At 36.3% G+C, this 27,314-nt stretch overlaps 1 protein-coding gene across 9 annotated transcripts in view; it reads left to right on the top strand.

The window, feature by feature from the left end:
- The window catches only part of TEX9 (testis expressed 9), a 237,233-nt gene that overhangs the window by 150,593 nt on the left and 59,326 nt on the right, over positions 1–27,314 (top strand). For 6 of the 9 annotated variants that reach the window (XM_070796693.1, XM_070796692.1, XM_070796694.1 and 3 more), the window contains 5 exons: positions 16,798–16,843; positions 17,577–17,653; positions 20,336–20,514; positions 23,184–23,266; positions 24,205–24,378. In XM_070796693.1, coding sequence (XP_070652794.1) covers positions 16,798–16,843; positions 17,577–17,653; positions 20,336–20,514; positions 23,184–23,266; positions 24,205–24,378 — 559 coding nt within the window. Of the gene's footprint in view, positions 1–16,797; positions 16,844–17,576; positions 17,654–20,335; positions 20,515–23,146; positions 23,267–24,204; positions 24,379–27,314 lie in introns of those variants that run through there. The other 3 variants (XM_070796698.1, XM_070796696.1, XM_070796699.1) reach the window with 2 other exon arrangements.

The following is a 27,314-nucleotide window of genomic DNA, read 5'->3' as shown; positions in this document are numbered from 1 at the left end:
CATTTGTTTATTTTAGCTTTTATTTCCAGTATTCTGGGAGGTGGGTCATAAAGGATCCTGCTGTGATGTATGTCAAGAGAGTGTTTTGCCTATGTTCTCCTCAGGAGTTTTATAGTTTCTGGTCTTACGTTTAGATCTTTAATCCATTTTGAGTTTATTTTTGTGTATGGTGTTAGAAAGTGCTCTAGTTTCATTCTTTTACAAGTGGTTGACCAGTTTTCCCAGCACCACTTGTTAAAGAGATTGTCTTTACTCCATTGTATATTCTTGCCTCCTTTGTCAAAGATAAGGTGTCCATATGTGCGTGGCTTTATCTCTGGGCTTTCTATTTTGTTGCGTTGATCTATATTTCTGTCTTTGTGCCAGTACCATAGTGTCTTGATGACTGTGGCTTTGTAGTAGAGCCTGAAGTCAGGCAGGTTGATTCCTCCAGTTCCATTCTTCTTTCTCAAGATAGCTTTGGCTATTCGAGGTTTTTTTGTATTTCCATACAAATTGTGAAATTATTTGTTCTAGCTCTGTGAAGAATACCATTGGTAGCTTGTTAGGGATTGCATTGAATCTATAAATTGCTTTGGGTAGTATACTCATTTTCACTATACTGATTCTTCCAATCCATGAACATGGTATATTTCTCCATCTATTAGTGTCCTCTTTGATTTCTTTCACCAGTATTTTATAGTTTTCTATATATAGGTCTTTAGTTTCTTTAGGTAGATATATTCCTAAGTATTTTATTCTTTCCGTTGCAATGGTGAATGGAATTGTTTCCTTAATTTCTCTTTCTGTTCTCTCATTATTAGTGTATAGGAATGCAAGGGATTTCTGTGTGTTGATTTTATATCCTGCAACTTTACTGTAATCATTGATTAGTTCTAGTAATTTTCTGGTGGAGTCTTTAGGGTTTTCTATGTAGAGGATCATGTCATCTGCAAACAGTGAGAGTTTTACTTCTTCTTTTCCAATTTGGATTCCTTTTATTTCTTTTTCTGCTCTGATTGTTGTGGCCAAAACTTCCAAAACTATGTTGAATAGTAATGGTGAAAGTGGGCACCCTTGTCTTCTTCCTGACTTTAGAGGAAATGCTTTCAATTTTTCACCATTGAGGATAATGTTTGCTGTGGGTTTGTCATATAGAACTTTTATTATGTTGAGGTACGTTCCTTCTATTCCTGCTTTCTGGAGAGTTTTTATCATAAATGGGTGTTGAATTTTGTCAAAGGCTTTCTCTGCATCTATTGAGATAATCATATGGTTTTTGTTTTTCAATTTGTTAATGTGGTGTATTACATTGATTGATTTGCGGATATTGAAGAATCCTTGCATCCCTGGGATAAAGCCCACTTGGTCATGGTGTATGATCTTTTTAATATGTTGTTGGATTCTGATTGCTAGAATTTTGTTGAGGATTTTTGCATCTATGTTCTTCAGTGATATTGGCCTGTAGTTTTCTTTTTTTGTGGGATCTTCGTCAGGTTTTGGTATTAGGGTGATGGTGGCCTCATAGAATGAGTTTGGAAGTTTACCTTCCTCTGCAATTTTCTGGAAGAGTTTGAGTAGGATAGATGTTAGCTCTTCTCTAAATTTTTGGTAGAATTCAGCTGTGAAGCCGTCTGGACCTGGGCTTTTGTTTGCTGGAAGATTTTTGATTACAGTTTCAATTTCCGTGCTTGTGATGGGTCTATTAAGATTTTCTATTTCTTCCTGGTCGAGTTTTGGAAAGTTGTACTTTTCTAAGAATTTGTCCATTTCTTCCTCGTTGTCCATTTTATTGGCATATAATTGTTGATAGTAGTCTCTTATGATCCTTTGTATTTCTGTGTTGTCTGTTGTGATCTCTCCATTTTCATTTCTAATTTTATTGATTTGATTTTTCTCCCTTTGTTTCTTGATGAGTCTGGCTAATGGTTTGTCCATTTTATTTATCCTTTCAAAGAACCAGCTTTTGGCTTTGTTGATTTTTGCTATGGTCTCTTTTGTTTCTTTTTTTTTTTTTTTTATTCAATTTTAATTAAAAAAAAATTATACATGTGTTCCCCATCCTGAACCCTCCTCCCTCCTCCCTCCCCATACCATCCCTCTGGGTCGTCCCAGTGCACCAGCCCCAAGCATCCAGCATCGTGCATTGAACCTGGACTGGCATCTCGTTTCATACATGACATTTCACATGTTTCAATGCCATTCTCCCAAATCTTCTCACCCTCTCCCTCTCCCACAGAGTCCATAAGCCTGTTCTATACATCAGTGTCTGTTTTGCTGTCTCATATACAGGGTTATCGTTACCATCTTTCTAAATTCCATATATATGTGTTAGTATACTGTATTGGTGTTTTTCTTTCTGGCTTACTTCACTCTGTATAATAGGCTCCAGTTTCATCCACCTCATTAGAACTGATTCAAATGTATTCTTTTTAATGGCTGAGTAATACTCCATTGTGTATATGTACCACAGCTTTCTTATCCATTCATCTGCTGATGGACATCTAGGTTGTTTCCATGTCCTGGCTATTATAAACAGTGCTGCGATGAACATTGGGGTACACGTGTCTCTTTCCCTTCTGGTTTCCTCAATGTGTATGCCCAGCAGTGGGATTGCTGGATCATAAGGCAGTTCTATTTCCAGTGTTTTAAGGAATCTCCACACTGTTCTCCATAGTGGCCTTACTAGTTTGCATTCCCACCAACAGTGTAAGAGGGTTCCCTTTTCTCCACACCCTCTCCAGCATTTATTATTTGTAGACTTTTGGATCGCAGCCATTCTGACTGGTGTGAAATGGTATCTCATAGTGGTTTTGATTTGCATTTCTCTGATAATGAGTGATGTTGAGCATCTTTTCATGTGTTTGTTAGCCATCTGTATGTCTTCTTTGGAGAAATGTCTATTTAGATCTTTGGCCCATTTTTTGATTGGGTCATTTATTTTTCTGGAGTTGAGCTGTAGGAGTTGCTTGTATATTTTTGAGATTAGTTGTTTGTCCGTTGCTTCATTTGCTATTATTTTCTCCCATTCTGAAGGCTGTCTTTTCACCTTGCTAATAGTTTCCTTTGATGTGCAGAAGCTTTTAAGTTTAATTAGGTCCCATTTGTTTATTTTAGCTTTTATTTCCAGTATTCTGGGAGGTGGGTCATAGAGGATCCTGCTGTGATGTATGCCAGAGAGTGTTTTGCCTATGTTCTCCTCTAGGATTTTTATAGTTTCTGGTCTTACGTTGAGATCTTTAATCCATTTTGAGTTTATTTTTGTGTATGGTGTTAGAAAGTGTTCTAGTTTCATTCTTTTACAAGTGGTTGACCAGATTTCCCAGCACCACTTGTTAAAGAGATTGTCTTTAATCCATTGTATATTCTTGCCTCCTTTGTCAAAGATAAGGTGTCCATATGTGCGTGGCTTTATCTCTGGGCTTTCTGTTTTGTTCCGTTGATCTATATTTCTGTCTTTGTGCCAGTACCATACCGTCTTGATAACTGTGGCTTTGTAGTAGAGCCTGAAGTCAGGTAGGTTGATTCCTCCAGTTCCATTTTTCTTTCTCAAGAAAGCTTTGGCTATTCGAGGTTTTTTGTATTTCCATACAAATTGTGAAATTATTTGTTCTAGCTCTGTGAAGAATACCATTGGTAGCTTGTTAGGGATTGCATTGAATCTATAAATTGCTTTGGGTAGTATACTCATGTTCACTATATTGATTCTTCCAATCCATGAACATGGTATATTTCTCCATCTATTAGTGTCCTCTTTGATTTCTTTCACCAGTGTTTTATAGTTTTCTATATATAGGTCTTTAGTTTCTTTAGGTAGATATATTCCTAAGTATTTTATTCTTTTCATTGCAATGGTGAATGGAATTGTTTCCTTAATTTCTCTTTCTGTTTTCTCATTATTAGTGTATAGGAATGCAAGGGATTTCTATGTGTTGGTTTTATATCCTGCAACTTTACTATAATCATTGATTAATTCTAGTAATTTTCTGGCGGAGTCTTTAGGGTTTTCTATGTAGAGGATCATGTCATCTGCAAACAGTGAGAGTTTTACTTCTTCTTTTCCAATTTGGATTCCTTTTATTTCTTTTTCTGCTCTGATTGCTGTGGCCAAAACTTCCAAAACTATGTTGAATAGTAATGGTGAAAGTGGGCACCCTTGTCTTCTTCCTGACTTTAGAGGAAATGCTTTCAATTTTTCACCATTGAGGATAATGTTTGCTGTGGGTTTGTCATATATAGCTTTTATTATGTTGAGGTACGTTCCTTCTATTCCTGCTTTCTGGAGAGTTTTTATCATAAATGGGTGTTGAATTTTGTCAAAGGCTTTCTCTGCATCTATTGAGATAATCATATGGTTTTTGTTTTTCAATTTGTTAATGTGGTGTATTACATTGATTGATTTGCGGATATTGAAGAATCCTTGCATCCCTGGGATAAAGCCCACTTGGTCATGGTGTATGATCTTTTTAATATGTTGTTGGATTCTGATTGCTAGAATTTTGTTGAGGATTTTTGCATCTATGTTCTTCAGTGATATTGGCCTGTAGTTTTCTTTTTTTGTGGGATCTTCGTCAGGTTTTGGTATTAGGGTGATGGTGGCCTCATAGAATGAGTTTGGAAGTTTACCTTCCTCTGCAATTTTCTGGAAGAGTTTGAGCAGGATAGATGTTAGCTCTTCTCTAAATTTTTGGTAGAATTCAGCTGTGAAGCCGTCTGGACCTGGGCTTTTGTTTGCTGGAAGATTTTTGATTACAGTTTCAATTTCCGTGCTTGTGATGGGTCTATTAAGGTTTTCTATTTCTTCCTGGTCGAGTTTTGGAAAGTTGTACTTTTCTAAGAATTTGTCCATTTCTTCCTCGTTGTCCATTTTATTGGCATATAATTGTTGATAATAGTCTCTTATGATCCTTTGTATTTCTGTGTTGTCTGTTGTGATCTCTCCATTTTCGTTTCTAATTTTATTGATTTGATTTTTCTCCCTTTGTTTCTTGATGAGTCTGGCTAATGGTTTATCAATTTTATTTATCCTTTCAAAGAACCAGCTTTTGGCTTTGTTGATTTTTGCTATGGTCTCTTTTGTTTCTTTTGCATTTATTTCTGCCCTAATTTTTAAGATTTCTTTCCTTCTACTAACGCTGGGGTTCTTCATTTCTTCCTTTTCTAGTTGCTTTAGGTGTAGAGTTAGGTTATTTATTTGACTTTTTTCTTGTTTCTTGAGGTGTGCCTGTATTGCTATGAACTTTCCCCTTAGGACTGCTTTTACTGTGTCCCACAGGTTTTGGGTTGTTGTGTTTTCATTTTCATTCGTTTCTATGCAAATTTTGATTTCTTTTTTGATTTCTTCTGTGATTTGTTGGTTATTCAGCAGGGTGTTGTTCAGCCTCCATATGTTGGAATTTTTAATCGTTTTTCTCCTGTGATTGAGATCTAATCTTACTGCATTGTGGTCAGAAAAGATGCTTGGAATGATTTCTATTTTTTTGAATTTACCAAGGCTAGCTTTATGGCCCAGGATGTGATCTATCCTGGAGAAGGTTCCATGTGCGCTTGAGAAAAAGGTGAAGTTCATTGTTTTGGGATGAAATGTCCTATAGATATCAATTAGGTCTAACTGGTCTATTGTATCGTTTAAAGTTTGTGTTTCCTTGTTAATTTTCTGTTTAGTTGATCTATCCATAGGTGTGAGTGGGGTATTAAAGTCTCCCACTATTATTGTGTTATTGTTAATTTCTCCTTTCATACTTGTTAGCATTTGTCTTACATACTGCCGTGCTCCCGTGTTGGGTGCATATATATTTATAATTGTTATATCTTCTTCTTGGATTGATCCTTTGATCATTATGTAGTGACCTTCTTTGTCTCTTTTCACAGCCTTTGTTTTAAAGTCCATTTTATCTGATATGAGTATTGCTACTCCTGCTTTCTTTTGGTCCCTATTTGCTGGAAAATCTTTTTCCAGCCCTTCACTTTCAGTCTGTATGTGTCCCCTGTTTTGAGGTGGGTCTCCTGTAGACAACATATGTAGGGGTCTTGTTTTTGTATCCATTCAGCCAGTCTTTGTCTTTTGGTTGGGGCATTCAACCCATTTACGTTTAAGGTAATTACTGATAAGTATAATCCCGTTGCCATTTACTTTATTGTTTGGGGTTCAAATTTATACACCGTTTTTGTGTTTCCTGTCTAGAGAATATCCTTTAGTATTTGTTGGAGAGCTGGTTTGGTGGTGCAGAATTCTCTCAGCTTTTGCTTGTCTGAGAAGCTTTTGATTTCTCCTTCATACTTGAATGAAATCCTTGCTGGATACCATAATCTGGGCTGTAGGTTATTTTCTTTCATCATTTTAAGTATGTCTTGCCATTCCCTCCTGGCTTGAAGAGTTTCTATTGAAAGATCAGCTGTTATCCTTATGGGAATATCCTTATGTGTTATTTGTTGTTTTTCCCTTGCTGCTTTTAATATTTGTTCTTTGTGTTTGATCTTTGTTAATTTGATTAATATGTGTCTTGGGGTGTTTCGCCTTGGGTTTATCCTGTTTGGGACTCTCTGGGTTTCTTGGACTTGGGTGATTATTTCCTTCCCCATCTTAGGGACGTTTTCAACTATTATCTCCTCATGTATTTTCTCATGGTCTTTCTTTTTGTCGTCTTCTTCTGGAACCCCTATGATTCGAATGTTGTAGCGTTTAATATTGTCCTGGAGGTCTCTGAGATTGTCCTCATTTCTTTTAATTCGTTTTTCTTTTATTCTCTCTGATTCATTTATTTCTACCATTCTATCTTCTAATTCACTAATCCTATCTTCTGCCTCTGTTATTCTACTATTTGTTGCCTCCAGAGTGTTTTTAATTTCATTTATTGCATTATTCATTATATATTGACTCTTTTTTATTTCTTCTAGGTCCTTGTTAAACCTTTCTTGCATCTCCTCAATCCTTGTCTCCAAGCTATTTATCTGTGATTCCATTTTAATTTCAAGATTTTGGATCAATTTCACTATCATTATTCGGAATTCTTTATCAGGTAGATTCCCTATCTCTTCCTCTTTTGTTTGGTTTGGTGGGCATTTATCCTGTTCCTTTATCTGCTGGCTATTCCTCTGTCTCTTCATCTTGTTTAAATTGCTGAGTTTGGGGTGTCCTTTCTGTATTCTGGCAGTTTGTGGAGTTCTCTTTATTGTGGCTTTTCCTCGCTGTGTGTGGGTTTGTACAGGTGGCTTGTCAAGGTTTCCTGGTTAGGGAAGCTTGTGTCGGTGTTCTAATGGGTGGAGCTGTATTTCTTCTCTTTGTTCAGTCGCGCTCCTTTCGAAGAGTTGGATTGCTTTTCTGGGTGCCTGATGTCCTCTGCCGGCGTTCAGAAGTTGTTTTGGGGAATTTACTCGACGTTTAAATGCTCTTTTGATGAATTTGTGGGGGAGAAAGTGTCCTCCCCGTCCTACTCCTCCGCCATCTTGGCTCCTCCTCCTCTCTTTTGTTTCTTTTGCATTTATTTCTGCCCTAATTTTTAAGATTTCTTTCCTTCTACTAACGCTGGGGTTCTTCATTTCTTCCTTTTCTAGTTGCTTTAGGTGTAGAGTTAGGTTATTTATTTGACTTTTTTCTTGTTTCTTGAGGTATGCCTGTATTGCTATGAACTTTCCCCTTAGCACTGCATTTATAGTGTCCCACAGGTTTTGGGTTATTGTGTTTTCATTTTCGTTCATTTATATGCAAATTTTGATTTCTTTTTTGATTTCTTCTGTGATTTGTTGGTTATTCAGCAGGGTGTTGTTCAGCCTCCATATGTTGGAATTTTTAATCATTTTTCTCCTGTGATTGAGATCTAATCTTACTGCATTGTGGTCAGAAAAGATGCTTGGAATGATTTCAATTTTTTTGAATTTACCAAGGCTAGATTTATGGCCCAGGATGTGATCTGTCCTGGAGAAGGTTCCATGTGCGCTTGAGAAAAAGGTGAAATTCATTGTTTTGGAATGAAATGTCCTATAGATATCAATTAGGTCTAACTGGTCTATTGTATCGTTTAAAGTTTGTGTTTCCTTGTTAATTTTCTGTTTAGTTGATCTATCCATAGGTGTGAGTGGGGTATTAAAGTCTCCCACTATTATTGTGTTATTGTTAATTTCTCCTTTCATACTTGTTTGCATCTGTCTTACATATTTCGGTGCTCCCGTGTTGGGTGCATATATATTTATAATTGTTATATCTTCTTCTTGGATTGATCCTTTGATCATTATGTAGTGACTGTCTTTGTTTCTTTTCACAGCCTTTGTTTTAAAGTCCATTTTATCTGATATGAGTATTGCTACTCCTGCTTTCTTTTGGTCCCTATTTGCATGGAAAATCTTTTTCCAGCCCTTCACTTTCAGTCTGTATGTGTCCCCTGTTTTGAGGTGGGTCTCTTGTAGACAACATATGTAGGGGTCTTGTTTTTGTATCCATTCAGCCAGTCTTTGTCTTTTGGTTGGGACATTCAACCCATTTACATTTAAGGTAATTATTGATAAGTATGATCCCATTGCCATTTAGTTTATTGTTTTGGGTTTGAATTTATACACCGTTTTTGTGTTTCCTGTCTAGAGAATATCCTTTAGTATTTGTTGGAGAGCTGGTTTGGTGGTGCTGAATTCTCTCAGCTTTTGCTTGTCTGTAAAGCTTTTGATTTCTCCCTCATATTTGAATGAGATCCTTGCTGGGTACAGTAATCTGGGCTGTAGGTTATTTTCTTTCATCACTTTAAGTGTGTCTTGCCATTCCCTCCTGGCTTGAAGAGTTTCTATTGAAAGATCAGCTGTTATCCTTATGGGAATATCCTTATGTGTTATTTGTTGTTTTTCCCTTGCTGCTTTTAATATTTGTTCTTTGTGTTTGATCTTTGTTAATTTGATTAATATGTGTCTTGGGGTGTTTCGCCTTGGGTTTATCCTGTTTGGGACTCTCTAGGATTCTTGGACTTGAGTGATAATTTCCTTCCCCATCTTAGGGACGTTTTCAACTATTATCTCCTCAGATATTTTCTCATGGTCTTTCTTTTTGTCTTCTTCTTCTGGGACCCCTATGATTCGAATGTTGTAGCGTTTAATATTGTCCTGGAGGTCTCTGAGATTGTCCTCATTTCTTTTAATTAGTTTTTCTTTTTTCCTCTCTGATTCATTTATTTCTACCATTCTGTCTTCTAATTCACTAATCCTATCTTCTGCCTCTGTTATTCTACTATTTGTTGCCTCCAGAGTGTTTTTAATTTCATTTATTGCATTATTCATTATATATTGACTCTTTTTTATTTCTTCTTGGTCCTTGTTAAACCTTTCTTGCATCTTCTCAATCCTTGTCTCCAGGCTATTTATCTGTGATTCCATTTTGATTTCAAGATTTTGGATCAATTTCACTATCATTATTCGGAATTCTTTATCAGGTAGATTCCCTATCTCTTCCTCTTTTGTTTGGTTTGGTGGGCATTTATCCTGTTCCTTTATCTGCTGGCTATTCCTCTGTCTCTTCATCTTGTTTAAATTGCTGATTTTGGGGTGTCCTTTCTGTATTCTGGCAGTTTGTGGATTCTCTTTATTGTGGCTTTTTCTCGCTGTGTGTGGGTTTGTACAGGTGGCTTGTCAAGGTTTCTTGGTTAGGGAAGCTTGTGTTGGCATTCTGGTGGGTGGAGCTGGATTTCTTCTCTCTGGAGTGCAATGAAGTATCCAGTAATGAGTTATGAAATGTCTATGGTTTTGGGGTGACTTTGGGCAGCCTGTATCTTGAAGCTCAGGGCTGTGCTCCTTTGTTGCTGGAGAATTTGCTTGGTATGTCTTGCCCTGGAACTTGTTGGCCCGTGTGTGGTGCTTGGTTTCAGTGTATGTATGGAGGCGTTTGATGAGCTCCTGTCAATTAATGATCCTTGGAGTCAGGAGTTTCCTGGAGTCAGGGTTTGGACTTAAGCCTCCTGCTTCTAGTTATCGGTCTTATTTTTACAGTGGTTTCAAAACTTCTCCTTCTATACAGCACCACTGATAAAACATCTACGTTAAAGATGAAAAGTTTCTCCACCATGAGGGTCACCCAGAGAGGTTCACAGCGTTACATGGAGAAGAGAAGAGGGAGGAGGGAGTTAGAGGTGACCTGAATGAGATGAGGTGGAATCAGTAGAGGAGAGAGTGGGCTAGCCAGTAATCACTTCCTTATGTGCACTCCACAACTGGACCACTCAGAGATGTTCATGGAGTTATACAGAGAAGAGAAGAAGGGGGAAGGAGACAGAGATGGCCAGGAGGATAAAAGGGGGAAATGAAAAGGAGAGAGACAGATCCAGACAGTAATCAGTTCCCTAAGTGTTCTCCACCATCTGGAACACACAGAAATTCACAGAGTTGAGTAGAGTAGAGAGGGGTTAGGGAGGAGACTCAGGCGACCCGGTGGAGAAAAAGGAGAGTTCAAAGGGAGAGAGAGCAGTCAAGCCACTAATCTTGCTCCCTAGTGAAAAATGGGTACTGAAGATTGGGTTCTTAAAGGTACAAAATTGATAACAAATACATAAAAGCAAAAATTAAAAATCTAGAGTAGAGTGTGGAATTTCAAAAATACAGTGTTAAAGAAAAGAAGAAGGAAAAGAAAGAGAGAAACAAAAACAAAAACAAAGTCGCAAAAATTATAAAGAAAATATAGATACAAAATTGATAACAAATACCGAAAAGCAAAAGTTAAACATCTAGAGTAGAGTTTGGAATTTCAAAAATTCAATGTTAAAAAAAAGAAGAAGAAAAAGAAAGAGAGAAAAACAAACAAACAAAGTCGCAAAAATTATAAAGAAAATATAGGTACAAAATTGATAACAAATACCAAAAAGGATAAATTGAAAATCTAGAGTAGAGTTTAGAATTTCAGATATACAATGTTACATAAAAGAAGAAGAGAAAGAGAGAGGAAAAAAAAATAGTCACAAAAATTATAAAAAAAAATATAGGTACAAAATTGATAACAAATACCAAAAAGCTAAAATTAAAAATCTAGAGTAGAGATTGGAATTTCAAAAATACAGTGTTAAAGAAAAGAAGAAAAAAAAAAACACAAAAAAAACAAGGTCACAAAAATTATAAAAAAATATATATATGAAGTTTGCTTTAAAAAGGGGTCTTTTTTTTTTTTGCTAAGTAATAGGTCATAAAAGTGAAAATTAAAGGAATAATAGAGGACTTAAAAATTTTTTTTAATTTAAAAAAAAAAGAAAGAATGATCATAAAAATAGTAAAAATATATCTAGGACTTTCTCTGGTTTTGTTGTGAGTATTGTGGGGTCAGTTCATTTTCGGCTAGTTCCTTGGTCCGACTTAGATTTCTCAAGATCTGTAGGCCCCTTCCTATGTAGTCGGTACTAACCACAGGGTTTAATCTATTGCCTGTAGCTTCCAAGGTGGTTCCCTCTGTTATAGCTTCTTCTGTTTGCTGGTCTCTTCAGTGTCTGGTTTCTGCCCTGACACAAAGGGGACGGTGGTGGACACTTTTTTTTTTTTTTAGGCTCACTTGTTTAGGCTCACTTGTTCAGTCGCGCTGTGGGGAGGGAGGGACGCTGCAAACAAATAACACTGGTGTGTGCTTGCAGTGCCCTCAGCCACACTGGGTCTGCCCTACTCATGGCGCGTGTAGCCTCCCTGCCCACACTGCTCAGGCTCTAGGTTGCTCCACCAGGAACCATCCGAGGCCGGCCCTGGGCTGCCTGCACCTCCCAGGTCCAAGCTGCTCAGGTTCAGGCACTCGGGTAGTCCTCAGAGGCCCAGACTCGGTTGGGCCTGCGTTTTGTGCCCTTCCCAGGTCCGAGCAGCTCAGGTGATGAGGTGTTTGGCGAGCGCGATTGCTGCGACTTATCGCCTCCCTGCCGCTTGGTTATCTAGGTGTACAACCGGCGCACCTTCTCAGATGGATGTTGACCGTCCAGACCCCCAGGAAGTTTTAGTTAGCAAAAAAGCCTGCTTACAGTTTTATAGATAATGTCTCTCTGGGGCTGCGATTGCCCCCTTCCGGCTCTGGCTGCCTGTCAGTGGAGGGGGATGGTCTGCAGCTGGCTATCTCTGTTCAGTCCTTTGTTCCGTGCGCGGGCCTGGCGGTGTCTTAGGTTAGGGGTGGCTTTTCGCGTGGTAAATATCCCACAGTCTGGTTTGCTAGCCCAAATTATTTCGCTCAGATAGCCCTCGGGGTATTCAGGCCAGATCCTTACTCTAAGCGATGCAGCCCGCGCCGCGCCTCCCTGCCCAGCCCCCACTTGCTAGTGGCGTGTGCAGGTGTCTGCGCTGCTTCTCCGCTGGGGGAGTTACCATAGGGCTTGCAATCTGCAGGTTTTAACTGTTTATTTATTTTTCCTCCCTGTTATGTTGCCCTCTGTGCTTCCAAGGCTCGGCACAGATTCGGCAGTGAGAAGGTTTCCTGGTATTCGGAAACTTCTCTCTTTTTAAGACTCCTTTCCCAGGACGGAACTCTGTCCTTCCCTCTTTTGTCTCTTTTTTTGTCTTTTATATTTTTTCCTACCTCCTTTCGAAGACTTGGATTGCTTTTCTGGGTGCCTGATGTCCTCTGCTGGCATTCAGAAGTTGTTTTGTGGAATTTACTCGATGTTTAAATGCTCTTTTGATGAATTTGTTGGGGAGAAAGTGTTCTCCCTGTCCTACTCCTCCACCATCTTAGCTCCTCCCAGTTAACTGCTTTTAGACCTAAAAAATTATGAGATAAAATTGAAAAAATGTTTAAGGGATAAAAGTCTATTAAATATTAAAGCTCACCTTTGTGGCAAAGGTCAGACTTAAAATAAAGTGATAAAAAACTTTTATCACAACTATTGATAAAAGTTGCCAGTGGATTAAGGTTTTTGAGGGCAAGGATCATTTTAAATTACACCTAGTGAACCTATCCATTTGGATAAAATGTCTCAGATTAAAGATCTAACTAAAGGTAGTAGTCCCCTTATAGAAACTTGACAACCTCAAAGTAAACTATTTTTCAACTGAGTTTGGGGGAAGAGGTGGGAGGAAGGGAGAGAGAGAGGAGTTTAGGGTTAAGAAGCAGTCTTAGAGTTATGAGTGTGGTAATGGCACATGTAACTGACTGGAATCAAATGGGTAAGAAACTTTTGAAAGCATTATCAGCAAAAGAACATTAAGAATGGTGGACTAAACCTGCTTGTGATTCTTTAAATCTTAGAATAGTTGTGAGATCTCCCAGTCTTCTAAGATGAAGAAGCAGACATTGAGAGTTGCACAGAGAGACTTTAATGTTTAAACACCTTAAAGGCCTTAGAAACAGCAAAGCAATATTACTTAAGTGGCAGTATATTTGGCTCATATTTGAAATATTGAGACCTTATTCATTTAGTCAAGAATAATTATTGCATACAGTCCAGCAGTTCCCCTCTAGCTATATACCCAAGAAAAATGAAGACATGTATCCAAGAAAAAACGTGCATGCAAACATATATAGCCATTTTATTCATAATTGCCCAAACTGGGAACAACTCAAACATCGATCAAAGTGGTGAATGGATAAAAAAAATTATGGTATATCCATGTAATTGAGTCTTTCTTTGCAATTAAAGGCAATGAACTGCTGATAACAGCAACAACATGGATGCTGAGTAAAAGAAGATAGACTAAAAAATGTATATACTGTATGATTTCATTTATTTGACATTCTGAAAAAGGTAAAAATATAGGGACAGAAATTGAATTAGTGGTTATGTGGGACTTGGGAAAGGAATTAACTACAGCAGGGCACAAGGGAACTTTTTGGGATGATGGAAATGTTCTTTATCTTGGTTGTGGTGATGGTTACATGACATATAATTTTGTAAAATTTATAGAAATGTACACCTAAAGAGGTATATTTTACCATGTATGAATTTTATTTCAGTAAGCCTGAAAAAAAAAATAATGAACACTATTGGAAGGAAAGTTATGACCAACCTAGATAGCATATTCAAAAGCAGAGACATTACTTTGCCAACAAAGGTCGTCTAGTCAAGGCTATGGTTTTTCCTGTGGTCATGTATGGATGTGAGAGTTGGACTGTGAAGAAGGCTGAGTGCCAAAGAATTGATGCTTTTGAAGTGTGGTGTTGGAGAAGACTCTTGAGAGTCCCTTGGACTGCAAGGAGATCCAACCAGTCCATTCTGGAGATCAGCCCTGGGATTTCTTTGGAAGGAATGATACTAAAGCTGAAACTCCAGTACTTTGGCCACCTCATGCGAAGAGTTGATTCATTGGAAAACACCCTGATGCTGGGAGGGATTGGGGGCAGGAGGAGAAGGGGACGACAGAGGATGAGATGGCTGGATGGCATCACTGACTCAATGGACATGAGTCTCAGTGAACACCAGGAGTTGGTGTTGGACAGGGAGGCCTGGTGTGCTGCGATTCATGGGGTCGCAAAGAGTCAGACACGACTGAGTGACTGATCTGATCTGATCTGATCTGATTAGTGCCAAAAATAAATTAGGTCATAACAAATTTTGAACAATTAATGTATTGGTGGTACACTGGGGTGAATAAACAGACTAGGTTCTGCTCCCAAGGAGTTAATGCCTAATGTATTAAAAGAACATATTTTTAATATGTTTTGAAATTAAAATTTTTTTCCATAAAGATATCTTTATATCATCATTTGATATATACATTGTGTGTGTATATATATAATATATAACATGAAACTACATATCCATATTGTATATAATGCTTTCTGATATTTTATGGAACATAGTGTTTAATAGTTACCAAAATTCCAAAATTCAGTTACCATTAATTACACTTTTTATCCAGTAAATAAAAAAGATTGAAATAATGTTAACAACTGCTAATCCCTGGTTTCTGTTGAAACAAGTGAGAGACTGATTTTACAAGCATGAAAATAAATCTGTTGTTTTTCTTTCACTAAATTTTCCTTAAGTGCAAAGTGGTGATAACACCTCTGCTTACCTAGATCAGGTGGCCATTTTTTTTTAATGCTAGTATTTGAACAGATGGCTTTTGCCATGTCAAACATGGCACTTGATGGTTGGAAATTAAAGATGGGAGGTAATTCTGTGAAGCGACAATCTGTTTCAGCTTGGAACAGTGATAATTGAATTAAATTATTGTAGTCAGACTATTTATTGTAATAGGTCTTCAACATCCAGGGTTACTTCCCCTGTGTGAATATGGTAGGTAAACCAGACCTCAGTTTCCTGATAGTATAGCATGCCTGTCCTTCAGTCTGCTGGAAGCAGGGTTTACCACACAAGTTATTTTAATCCCATTACACACAAATCTTCAAGAAGTTTACCAAAAATAATCTGAATACTGTGGAAATTATCTTTCATGAAATACACTAACAAAGTAGTAGCACTCTGCTAAACCTGAGGGAGACAGATAACTGTTAAATGTCTTTGGTCCTTATGAATATGTATATGGTAGGTGGGCAGGGGGAGATGGAAGATGTAGAAAAATGTAAGGAAATGGCAAATACTGATTTAAAATAAGAATGATTTAAAGAGATCACTTAATCTTGTATAAAATTTGAAAACAGACTTCCCTGGTGGTCCAATGGCTAAGACTGCATGTTCCCAATGCAGGGGGTCAGGCTTGAATCCCTGGTGGAGGAATTAGATCCCTAATGCCCTGCATGCCACACCTAAGACCCGGCACAGCCAAATAAATAAAGTTTGGAAGCATTTTCATGTCATATATGAGAATGAGTCTTTGGTCTCTAATTTTAAGATATTTGAAGGCCTTTTCCCCCCCTTTACAGAGCAGTTTCTAGTTCTTTAAGAGGCTGTATTTAATATCTATCTTAAGTATATCTTTGTGTTTAGCATTGAACAAAAAGTATAGCTATTAGGTGACTGTAGGTGGCATCCGATAGAAAGTAATTTTGTTTGTATGTTCTCTACTTTGGTTAGGAGTCCTCAGAATATACAGAGGGCTTTTGTTTTTTTTTAATAGCAATGATAGGTACTGAAGTGGTTGGGTTTTAGAAATATTAATACATGTGTTGGGGATGATCTGGAAAATCGGTCATGGGTAGGCAGATTTTTTCTATAAAGAGCCAGATAGTAAATATTTTTAGGTTTGTGGGCTATACAGTCTTTGTCACAGCTACAGATTGGCTGTTGTAGTGCGAAAGCAGCTGTGGACAGTGTGTACGTAAATGGATGTGGGTGATTAAACCTTGGGCTGTAGTTTGCAGACTCCCATAAACATTATGTGTTTTAAGCTACAAACATATTCCCCAAACTGCATAAAAAATGTATTTTAGATATATTTATTTATACATTTAACAAATATTTATTTAGTGCCAATTTAAGAGCTTATGTGCCAGGTACTATGCCAAGGACTAGACGTAGAGCAGTGAACTCAGGCAGAAATATGATTGCTACCCTCGTGGAGTTCATGATATAGTGAGGAAGAACACACTGATCAAGTTTTTACGTTTTTAAATGTGTGAGACAAACAATAACACTGAGTGACTTCACAATGTAAAGCCGTGTGGTGAATCATTTTGTAAAATAGATGATTCCCGTGTGAAGCCAGTATCCCTCATTGTGATTTCAATTCATTAAAATTTGTGCTACATTTTCCTACAAAAAAATTGGCACTTTAGTGTTTCTTCCCAAAGATGAATTATTTGACCAAAGCACTTTTCTTGTTTGTGACACTCACTCAAAGTAAGTTAACATGTGTATAATTAGAATTATAGCAAAGTCTACTTGATAGTTTTATATATTTTCCTTTCAGATATAATTGCTGTTGAATTTTATTCTGTCTCAGTTTAGTACTGTCTACTATTAATATATGATGTTTATTTTTTATCTGTAGACGTCCATTATCTGAAGGGACAGTTCATTTACATTCAGAAACTAAGGTATGAATTTAAACTTTTTGGAAATGTGATTACATTCTGTAGAATATAGGTTGGCTTTTAGTATTTTTCTTAGACAAAACCGTATGATTCTATAGAAATAGAATATTAGCCTTGTTATTTAAAAGATATGCGTTTATGAAATATTGCTCGTAAAATAAATTGAATCCTTTTTTGTCTCATAGTTTCACTGAACAGTTTGAAGATACATTAATTTTTAGTTTTCTCTCTGAAGCCCAAATTTATTAGATGGAAGATCTGAAAAAGAAAAGAATTTATATACAATGAAGGCAATTTGGGAGGTTTATTTGTTTGTTTAAATATTTACTGTGTGTAGAGATCACTATTCCAGGTGCTAGGCATACTGGGATGTACAGATTCCACCCATGGAGATCTTTGACCCAGGGAATAGTATACATGGAGACGTGTCCGAACAAGAAATGATGAGAAGTAAATTCTGTAAATCAGAACATCCAGTTGAACATTCTGCTAACTAGCTGAATATCTTCAAATCTTTGGGACTCATTTTCTTATCTTTAAATCTCTTGGTCCTAGTAATAACTAGGTCTTTTCTAGCTATACAATTCTGGATTCCTTAAAATACAGTTTTATTAATTATGTGAAAATAGGAATTCTGTGTAGCAAACTAGTGATTCTGTGTATTATGTAATTGCCTTCCTAGGCAACTGATTAGAATGTAATTAATTAATCAGTCATTTAAATTCTTATCCTTTAGCCAAAGACCAAAAATGTTGATCCCATAAACAAAGTTCAAAACAAACTATACTCTGCAAGTAAAGGAAGGAAATCAAGGTATAGTACAGTTTTTTAAATTATTACTTTCTTTTTTTAGTTTCATAATTCACAGTATCATTGTTCTTAACTAGTAAGTTTTGTTTCTTTGGATCTTTTTATATCCCAAAAGATACAAAATTACACTCTACATTTTTCTCCACAGTTAGTAATTTAAAGCATCTTCTAATCAGAAATATTTGATTAGATAAGCAAAAATGCCACATTTCAAAATTTTTAACTGTTATTTTTAGCTAGTTATTTTCTTAGATCAGAAACTAGAACCTAGATGCTCTTTCTGCCTAGTTCTCTCAAATAGACTGAATAGTCTTATACTTTTTGAACACCATGCATTATTGTGTATATTGAGATATAGAATGATTTTGGCATGCTCTCAATAAAACTACAGTATAGTTGTAATTTACATTCTATTGTTTTGGGTGAAAAAACTTTCAAGACTATTTTTAGTACTTTAAGCACTAAAAGGAGACCCAAGGGATTCTTCAGAATAGTAGACCTTCTTGAAAAGGAGTCTCACACCTGCAGTGGATTGTACCAACCAGCTTCTAATTCACAGTAAATTATTAAATTTACATGTCTATTGCTTATTCAAACTGATAACTGCATTATAATTCTGGAAAATCTTTGTTAATCCTTGTGTATTTTTGTCATTGTTCAGTTGCCAAGTTGTGTCTGACTGCGACCCCATGAACTGCAGCTTGCCAGGCTTCCCTGTCATTCACTGTCTCCCAGAATTTGCTCAAGCTCATGTCCATTGAGTCAGTGATGCCATCCAACCATCTTATCCTCTGAGGCCTCTTCTTCTCTTGCCCTCAATCTTCCTAACATTAGGGTCCTTTCCAGTGAGTTGACTCTTTACATCAGGTGGCGAAGTATTGGAGCTTCAGCTTCAGCATCAGTCATTCCAGTGAATATTCAGGGTTGATTTAGGATTGACTGGTTTGATCTCCTTGCTGTCCAAGGGACTCTTGAAGAGTCTTCTCCAGCACCACAGTTTGAAAGCATCAATTCTTTGGTGCTCACTCAGCCTTCTTTATGCTTCAACTCTCACATCCATACATGACTACTAGAAAAAACATAGCTTTGACTAATGTCTCTGCTTTTTAATATGGTGTCTAGGTATGTCATAGCTTTTCTTTCAAGGAGCAAGCATCTTTTCATTTCATGGCTGCCATCACTGTCCGCAGGGATTTTGGAGCCCAGTAAAATGAAATCTGATACTGTTTCCACTTTTTCCTCATCTATTTGCCATGAAGTGATTGGACCTGATGCCATGATCTTAGTTTTTTGAGTGTTGAGTTTTAAGCCAGCTTTTTCACTCTCTTCTTTCACCTTCACCAAGAAAAGCCAAGTAAAGTTTTTGTTTTTTGAATATAAGAGACCAGAAACACAGGGTGAAAGGATAAGGAAGAAAAAAATCTAAAATGGGTAGAAGAAAAGAGAACATATGCTGAATACATAAGTACATACATAACTGGAAAGGGTTATCTTATTTTCAGACTTCAAGTTTACATTTTAAATAAAAGGTTCTTTTCCCAAAAGAATTGTAAAGCCTTTGCTTATGTGTTAAAAGTGAGTTAGGCTTTAAAGTTAAAAGTAAGGCTTTCAGAAACAGACTGAATGAGTTAGTCTTGGCCCATTCCTCAATGCCTTTGATAGTGACTTTTATTTCATATTTCTCCCCTTAAAATCAAAACACAACTTTTTGGTAGATTTTGATCCTGCTTATAATGTTTCTTTAGGTGGAAAAATATGTGGAGTTTGAGCTAAGAAGTCTTTACTCTGCAATTGTTTCTCAAGATGTATTGTTCTTCAGTGTTTGCAGACTTATGGCTAGAGTGATATCAAATTGTACAGTTCTTTTCCAGCAGCAGGTAAAATTAAAAGCCATAGTCTGTATTTGACCTGGGAGGCCAAGTTCAGTACTCTTAGTTTTGGTGTTCGGTTGAGAGTGCTGACCTAAAACACATAATTCTTTAGCAAAAAATGGGTTTGTTTGGAATCAGGAGAGAACTGCACTTTGGGATCTGTCACCATGGTGAGCCACATGCAAGTCCCTGCACAGCAAGGCGAGGGTAACTCTTTCTTAGGGGGAAAAGGAAGCTGGGAAGGCTGTAGGGAACAAAGGCTTTTCATCAGCGGAGCTGTAGCTGGAAAGGAAGAGGAGTCTTTCTTTACACTCTTGGGCTTTGCTGTTGTCGCATGGTGTGAAAGTGGCCCCTCCTGGTCTCCTGACTGTGTGTGTGTGTTTTTGTTTTTTTTTTTTTATGATTTTAGTCTTCTCTTTATTTATTTATTTTTTTGATGTAAACTTATTTATTTTAATTGGTGGCTAATTTACTTTACAATCTTGTATTGGTTTTGCCATAGTGTTTAATTGAGGTTTCTGTTTATTTTTTTTACATTGTCAATGTCTAGAGTAACTGGCATCATAAAGCCTTCTCCAGCTCTGTGATTGTCATAAAGATTAAAAGTCTACTAAATCTCTTGTAGTATAGTCCTTGAAAGTATCAATTGTAGATATCATGATAAACTTAAAATTTATAATAATAATTTTGATCTGCTTTTTAATTTGAATAAAGGTCATATCTGGGAATCATATCTACTTTTTATATTTTATATATATATATATATATACACACACACACACACACATATATATATTTCTTTTTTTTTTTTTAGTGTAAAATTGAAATACTCTCATGTGCAGACTGCCAGTGATGTTGCCATTCCAGAGGATTTCTCAGACTTTTCTCTTGCAAAAACAATTAGCAAGATTGAAGGGCAACTAGAGGAAGAAGGCTTACCTGATTTTATAAATGATGATGTTTTTTCTGGTGTTAGTGAAGACATTGGAACAGGTAGGTTTTTTGTTTATATTTATTCTTCTATCACAATTGCTTAAAAAAGCAACACTGAGAACAATTTTTCTTGTATTTAGAAAATGTATTGTGATGTTTTGCATTTGTTTGATAGATGAAATAAAATTGCTTTTAAGTTTGTAATTGTTAAAAATGGATGATGGGTAAGCAGAGTTTCACTGAACCAGTCTCACTACTTTTATATATGTTTGATATTTTCTATTATAAAAAGTAAAACTAAAAAGAACTATCTAGGATTAGTTTCATTGACCCATTTTCAACTAAAGTTAAATAAATGCCCCATAGCTTATTATTAAAACATTGAAATAATTTTTTAAAAATGTCTCTTTGAATTCCTTTCATTTGATGTTACTGAATTCTCTTTATTGTGTATTAGATTAACATGTGTTAAAGGATAAATGAATTATTGATTAGCATCAAGTAAAATAATGAATTTTCTAATGAATATTATTTTTTTATGCTTTTATTTATTTTTTTTGTTTTGTTTTTAAATTTTATTTAATTTTTAAACTTTACATAATTGTATTAGTTTTGCCAAATATCAAAATGAATCCACCACAGGTATACATGTGTTCCCCATCCTGAACCCTCCTCCCTCCTCCCTCCCCATACCATCCCTCTGGGTCGTCCCAGTGCACTAGCCCTGATACTGATTTCTTTCTTACAAACTCATTCTCTGCATACCACTAGAAAAATACTTAGTCTGAGTCATCAAAAACATTATGTTAGTTACCGGTAGTGCCTCTAAAATTGTTGAATTTATGACGTGCCACCTATTCTATTTACATAAAAAACAATACAGTTGAGTTTATATGAACATAGTTAATGTTGAACTATAATTAACTGGGTTCAGGGATACTGCTTAGTCCCTCTATAATAGCAATGTCTTCACTTGAAAATTTAGCAGTTTGTATTAATATTAGATGATCATGAAGTTTATGTTTAATATTCTGATTCTGTGAAAATCTTATTGATTTACATGTGTAATGATTATTATGCTGCTGCTGCTAATTAGTCATAAATGAGGAATAATTCATTTATGCATTTGTTACGTTTACTAACCTATCCAAGCTTTCTGAGGCTAATCATTAAGAATGAAGGCAAGTGAAAGAAAAAATTACCTTCATGCCTCAAGATGCCTTCAAGGACTAAGTGGTCAGATATTGGCTGTTACTCAGTTAATAGTCACTCATGGCCTTGTTAGAGAGTTCCTCCGCCCAGGTATAAGAACTGGCACAGACTACCTTAAATTGCTGCTTTGTTTCTTATTGCTTAATGACCTCTCTGCCACTTTTGCATCCTTCTCTGTTCACAGTCTTTGACCAAGGTGTCTCCCCTTTTAGGGAGTTCTTGCCTATTCCACATGATTACCTAGAATGGCTGGGTTATGTGTGGAAGGAAGCAATAAAAAAGTAGTTTAGTAGCACAAAACTTTGTAAGACTCCTTTGTAAGTTTAAAGTTGTGTAAGTGTACAAAATGTAATTAAGTATACAAAGCACTGCTTTGTAAGACTAAAGTTGGAGTGCGATGAGAGGGAGGTTAATGCTGTGTACCTCCAGAGACAGAGCACTCAGCTCCTTGATGATACTACTGAAGTTAGAGTTGGGGAGAGAAGAGATGGATTGTTTCCCTTCTGTCCTCTGCTAACCTGGAGGCTAGAAGAGAGTCAAGGCTGGAGAAATCTAGGTGTGGCTAGAGCCAACCATAGTTCATCAGTTCCAAGTAATGCTGGGGACAGTTTATAACAAGAGCTTTGAAGCAGGAAGTATGTGTGGAGACGTGTGTGCTCTGTGGGGTTTGTCCTAATGATCTTTCAGAGACTGAATATTAAGATTGTTTACTTAAGATAAGCTTCATGAAGGCAAAGCTTGTCTTAACAATATCCGTATTATGCCTGAAATGTAGTAGAGACTTAATGTATATCTTTTAAATTAATGACTGGATGAATTATGAGTGAGTTCCAAGTTCAGTTTTCACTTTATGTACTTTTATACGCCTAAAAACTGCAAAGGTTTACTGATGTTATTGAATAAAGAACTTTTGCTAGCAATGAAATACTAAAAGTAGATCTTAATTAGGGGTTTGTGGGGAAAAAAGCTTCAGCAGTAAGGTATTTGTGTATTTTTCTGCTTCTCAGACACATACACTACATGTTAACTTAGGTGAAATTGGGATGTGTGTTGCAGTCAGTGGCATTTGATGATTGCAGTAGTTGGGACTGAAGTTGAGTTTTGCTAGAGAGGATTTGTGTTTGTTTCTGCCAAACACTTTGGGAGCATTATTGACCTGAAACCACTTTAAATTCTGCTTGAGGTGTTTTGAATGACATAGGTAAGTATGAATTCAGTCTGTAAACTACTGGCTTTTAGTTCCGATTCTCAGGAAAGATTTTTGATTTTTCCCCCCTTTCTTTCTTTACTCTTTTTATATTGAGATATATATAGTTCCTTTTATACCTGGGTAGATTTTTCATTTGCCTCCACATTAGGGATTGTGTCTTTAGTGTTTTCTTCAGTGTTTCCTAAAAGGGATCTCCTATTAGACTCTTCATCTTGAGCACTTTTTTCCTTCATAAAATAATAGTCTGTTTTACAATTGATGGCATCTTAGATTCAATGAAAGACAATATATATTATTATTGATGCAGAAGCACAGATTAGATTTCTGAAGGCCAAACTCCGTGTTATGCAGGAAGAATTGGATAATGTTGTCTGTGAACGCAATAAAACGGTAAGTTTTTAAAACCTTTCAGAATAAATGCTCTTATAGTCAAAGACATTTTAGGAGCAGTTTTCAATTTTATTTTAAAAATAGCTTCACTGAGGTATAATTCACAGTTAACTTTTACATTCAATAATTGTGTGTAAATACTGAACTTTGTTCTGAGATGTTGAATTTCCAGAGCTGAAGAGTTTTATGTTAGCAATTAGAATGCTGTATATTAGACTGAGATGTGTAAGCTAATAATATTAAACAGAAATAAAATATCTGACTTCCATTTTTGAGGCAGAAAATGGAATGTAATTTATTTTTCTTTAAGAAATGAGTATAAATATCTCATCAAAGATCATATAATGGAATATTACTCAGCCATAAAAAGGAACACATTTGAGTCAGTCCTAATGAAATGGATCAACTTGGAGCTTACTATACAGAGTGAAGTAAGTCAGAAAGAGAAAAACAAATATTGTATATTAATGCACTAGAAAGATAATATGGATGAACCTGTCTGCAGGGCAGCAGTGGAGATGCAGACATAGAGAACAGACTTGTGGACACAGTGTGGGAAGGGGAGGGAGCAGACGAATTGAAAGAGTAACATTGAACATATACATTACCACATGTAAAATAGATAGCCAGTTTGTTGTATGATGCGGGGAGCTCAAACCCAGACGCTCTGTTGTGACAACCAAGAGGTCTGGGATGGGATGGGAGGAGAGAAGGAGTTTCAAGAGAGAGGGAAGCAATTGCTGATTCATGTTGATGTGTAGCAGAAACTAACACATTGTAAAGCAGTTTTTCTCCAATTAAAAATAAATTACTTCTTTTAAAATAAAAAGATCATATGAAGCTACTTTCTGTTTTCAGTTTTATGATTTTTACTTTTGCGTTTTGATACCAAATCTTGCGTGTTTCTTCATATAATCTATAATTTCATGACTGTATAGGAGGATGAAGTTCAGGATTTAAAGTCTCAACTGAAAAATTTTGAAGAAGATTGTGTGAGACAGCAGCGGACAATTAATTTGCAACAATCTCAAACAGAAAAGTTTAAAACTCTTTTTGAAGAAGCAAACAAAAAATGTGATGGATTACAGCAACAGTTGTCTTCAGTGGAAAGGGTAATAATTTTTCTATTTTTTCCTAACCTAATGCCAAAGATGCACAAAAACACAAAAGTCACATGTTTGCTTAGACACCACTTTTCATGGTACAGTTATTTTGTTTGTGTTTCCTAAAACTTCTTCCCCTGTTATTAGAACAGTATTTTTTAGTGGCATTACTGAAATATAATTCACATACAATACGTGTTACCCTTTAAAGTATACAATTCGGTGGCTTTCAGAGTATTCACAGAGTCGTGCAACTGTCACCACTGTCAAGTTTGGAACGTTTTCATCACCTGGAAAGGCACCCTGTACCCTTTAGCCACAGTACCTCAACCTACTTCACCCCGTCCCCTCAAGCTCTAGGCGGCTTCTCACTTATTTTCTGTCTTGATAGATTTGCCTATTCTGGACATTTCTGGACAGGTAGACTCATACAGTATGTGATACTTCAAAACCAACATTTTTGCTTAATGTTTTTTTCATCTACATTGTAGCATATGTTAGGACTCCATTGCTTTTTATAGAGTAATATTCCTTGTTATAGAGTATATGAATATAATACATTTTATTTATCTGTTTATCAGTTTATGGACATTTGAGTTATTTCTGTTTTGGAACTGTTTTGGATAATGCTGTACTATGAACATGCATATACAAGTGTTTGTGTGGATATATGTTTTTGTTTTTCTTTTGTTTTTCTTGCCTAGGAGTGGAATCACTGGATTTATGTTTTATTTGTTTGTTTTTTATTTTATTTATCTATGACTATGCTGTATCTTCATTGCTGTGTGCAGGCTTTCTCTAGTTGGAGCGGGCGGGGGCTACTCTTCCTTGTGGTGCGCAGGCTTCTTGTTTAGGTGGTTTCTCTTGTTGCGGAACACAGGCCCTAGGCCCATGGGCTTCAGTAGTTGTGGCATGCAGTCCTTTGGGCTCTAGAGAATAGGCTCAGTAGTTGTGGCTCACAGGCCTAGCTTCTCCACAGCGTGTGGGATTCTCTCGGTCCAGGGATTGAACCTGCGTGCCCTGCATTGGCAGGTGGATTCCTAACCACCGGACCACCAGGGAGGTCCCAACCTTATGTTTAGCCTTTTGAGGAACTTCAGATTGTTTTCCGAATCACCTATACCATTTTTACATTTCTAACAGCAGTGTATAAGGGTTCCAGTTTCACCACATCCTATGAGTACATGTTAGATTGGCAGTACCAATCCCCTGTGCATGCTGAGGGATGACTGTATACCATTCTGTGAGTTTTGACAAGGGCATCATCATATAACCATTGCCACAACTGAGTTGTAGAAGACTTTCATCATCCCCAAAAATTTCTCTGTGAATTTAGTCCTCTCCCTACTCCCGGTCTTAGGTAACCACTCTTCTGTTTTTGATTCTTATATTTTGGCCTTTTCTAGAATGTCATATAAATAGAAATACATAGTAACTTCTTAGAGTCTGATTTAACTTAGCATAATGCATTTCTGATTCATCCATGTTATAATCTGTTCTTTTTTATTATTGATTGTAACACAGAATGAATATACCACATTTTGTTTGTCTATTCATCTGGGAAGAAAAATTACTTATAGTATCTTGTAGTCTAAGCCTGTGCTTTTGAAAATGATAGCCACTCGTGAGGCTAGTCCAAATTGTGTCGTGCTGTGAGTGTAAATCAGCATCTAATTTTGAAGATGAAATACAAAGAAAGATGTAAAATCTCATTAATATTTTAATATTGGTTACATGTTGAAATGGTAATATTTTGGGTATACTGGGATAAGTGAAATATAGTAATAAAATTAATTTTACTTATTTCTTCTTAAGGTGGCTATTAGAAAATCTAAAATTACATACGTAGTTTGTACTATATTTCTGTTGCTTTAAGAAATAAAGCCAAGTGGTCTAAGAAAGAACAAACTATTATATCTGGGAAACAACTGTTTGTCAGTTTACGATTTGTCATCAGGCATCCAAGCTGTGATCATGTCACTGCTCAAGTAGATGTAACTTGCCTAAATCTTTGATTCTTTTCTTGTTCTTGGCCCTCATACCCAATCCTATGCTTTCTTGATTCTGAATGTTTTTCACTCATCTCTTGTTTTTATTTCCTATTGCTACTTCTTGGTTCAAGCTATTATATCTTATTTCTGAATCCTCTTCACTGGGGTTCTTTCTCTTTTCCATGGTATCCTGTACTCTGTCAAAAGATTAATATTCTCAAAGGACCACATTGATTATAACTCTACTTTTATGTAGGCAGGAAAGGAATTGATATTTTTGAGTGCTGTCTGTCAGGTAAAACACACTGGGAAACTGAATCTGAGAGGTCAGGCAGAATGCCTGTGGTCAAACAGGATTGGCAGAGCAGGATTCAAAGTGTGTTTATTTGACTCTGCAAATCATGTAGACTCTTTCTCCAACCCCCTAATAAATGGACTTAAACACATAGCTGTTCTAAAATTTCATTGTTGTTTAGGGTTAAGTATTTGAAAATTTTATTTCATGGTGAATGTATAAAGGCATTATGATACATTGGCTAGCTGAAGATTTTATGAAGACTTGCATTGACTCTGAACTCCCCAGCTTTAATTCCTATCTGCCTATTGGCCAAACAGACAAAACATAGTTTTCCTGGGTTATGTGGTACTCAAGATTGAATCTTTCTTTGTTAATTCTATTCATTTTTTCTCTATCTCAAAATAAGTCTTAGTGTACAGTTCAGAGAAATACAAACAGAGCTTAAGTAGCTGCTTCTATAAACCTGGAAAAATCAACTATTAAAACATTGTTATACATGTTAACTTATTTTAGCTGTTGATTCTAACAGATGGAGTCATTCTTAAAATATAAAATCAGAAATCATTTTACCCCATCTTTGGATTTTGTTTTTTTATTAATGATATGTTTACAAACCAACTCTATTGAGGAATAACTTAAACACAATATACTTGATT

The sequence above is a fragment of the Bos indicus genome, chromosome 10 (genome assembly GCF_029378745.1).
Source record: "Bos indicus isolate NIAB-ARS_2022 breed Sahiwal x Tharparkar chromosome 10, NIAB-ARS_B.indTharparkar_mat_pri_1.0, whole genome shotgun sequence".
NCBI lineage: Eukaryota > Metazoa > Chordata > Mammalia > Artiodactyla > Bovidae > Bos > Bos indicus.
Note: the sequence above shows the minus strand (reverse complement) of the source record. Positions and strands in the feature narration are given on the sequence as shown.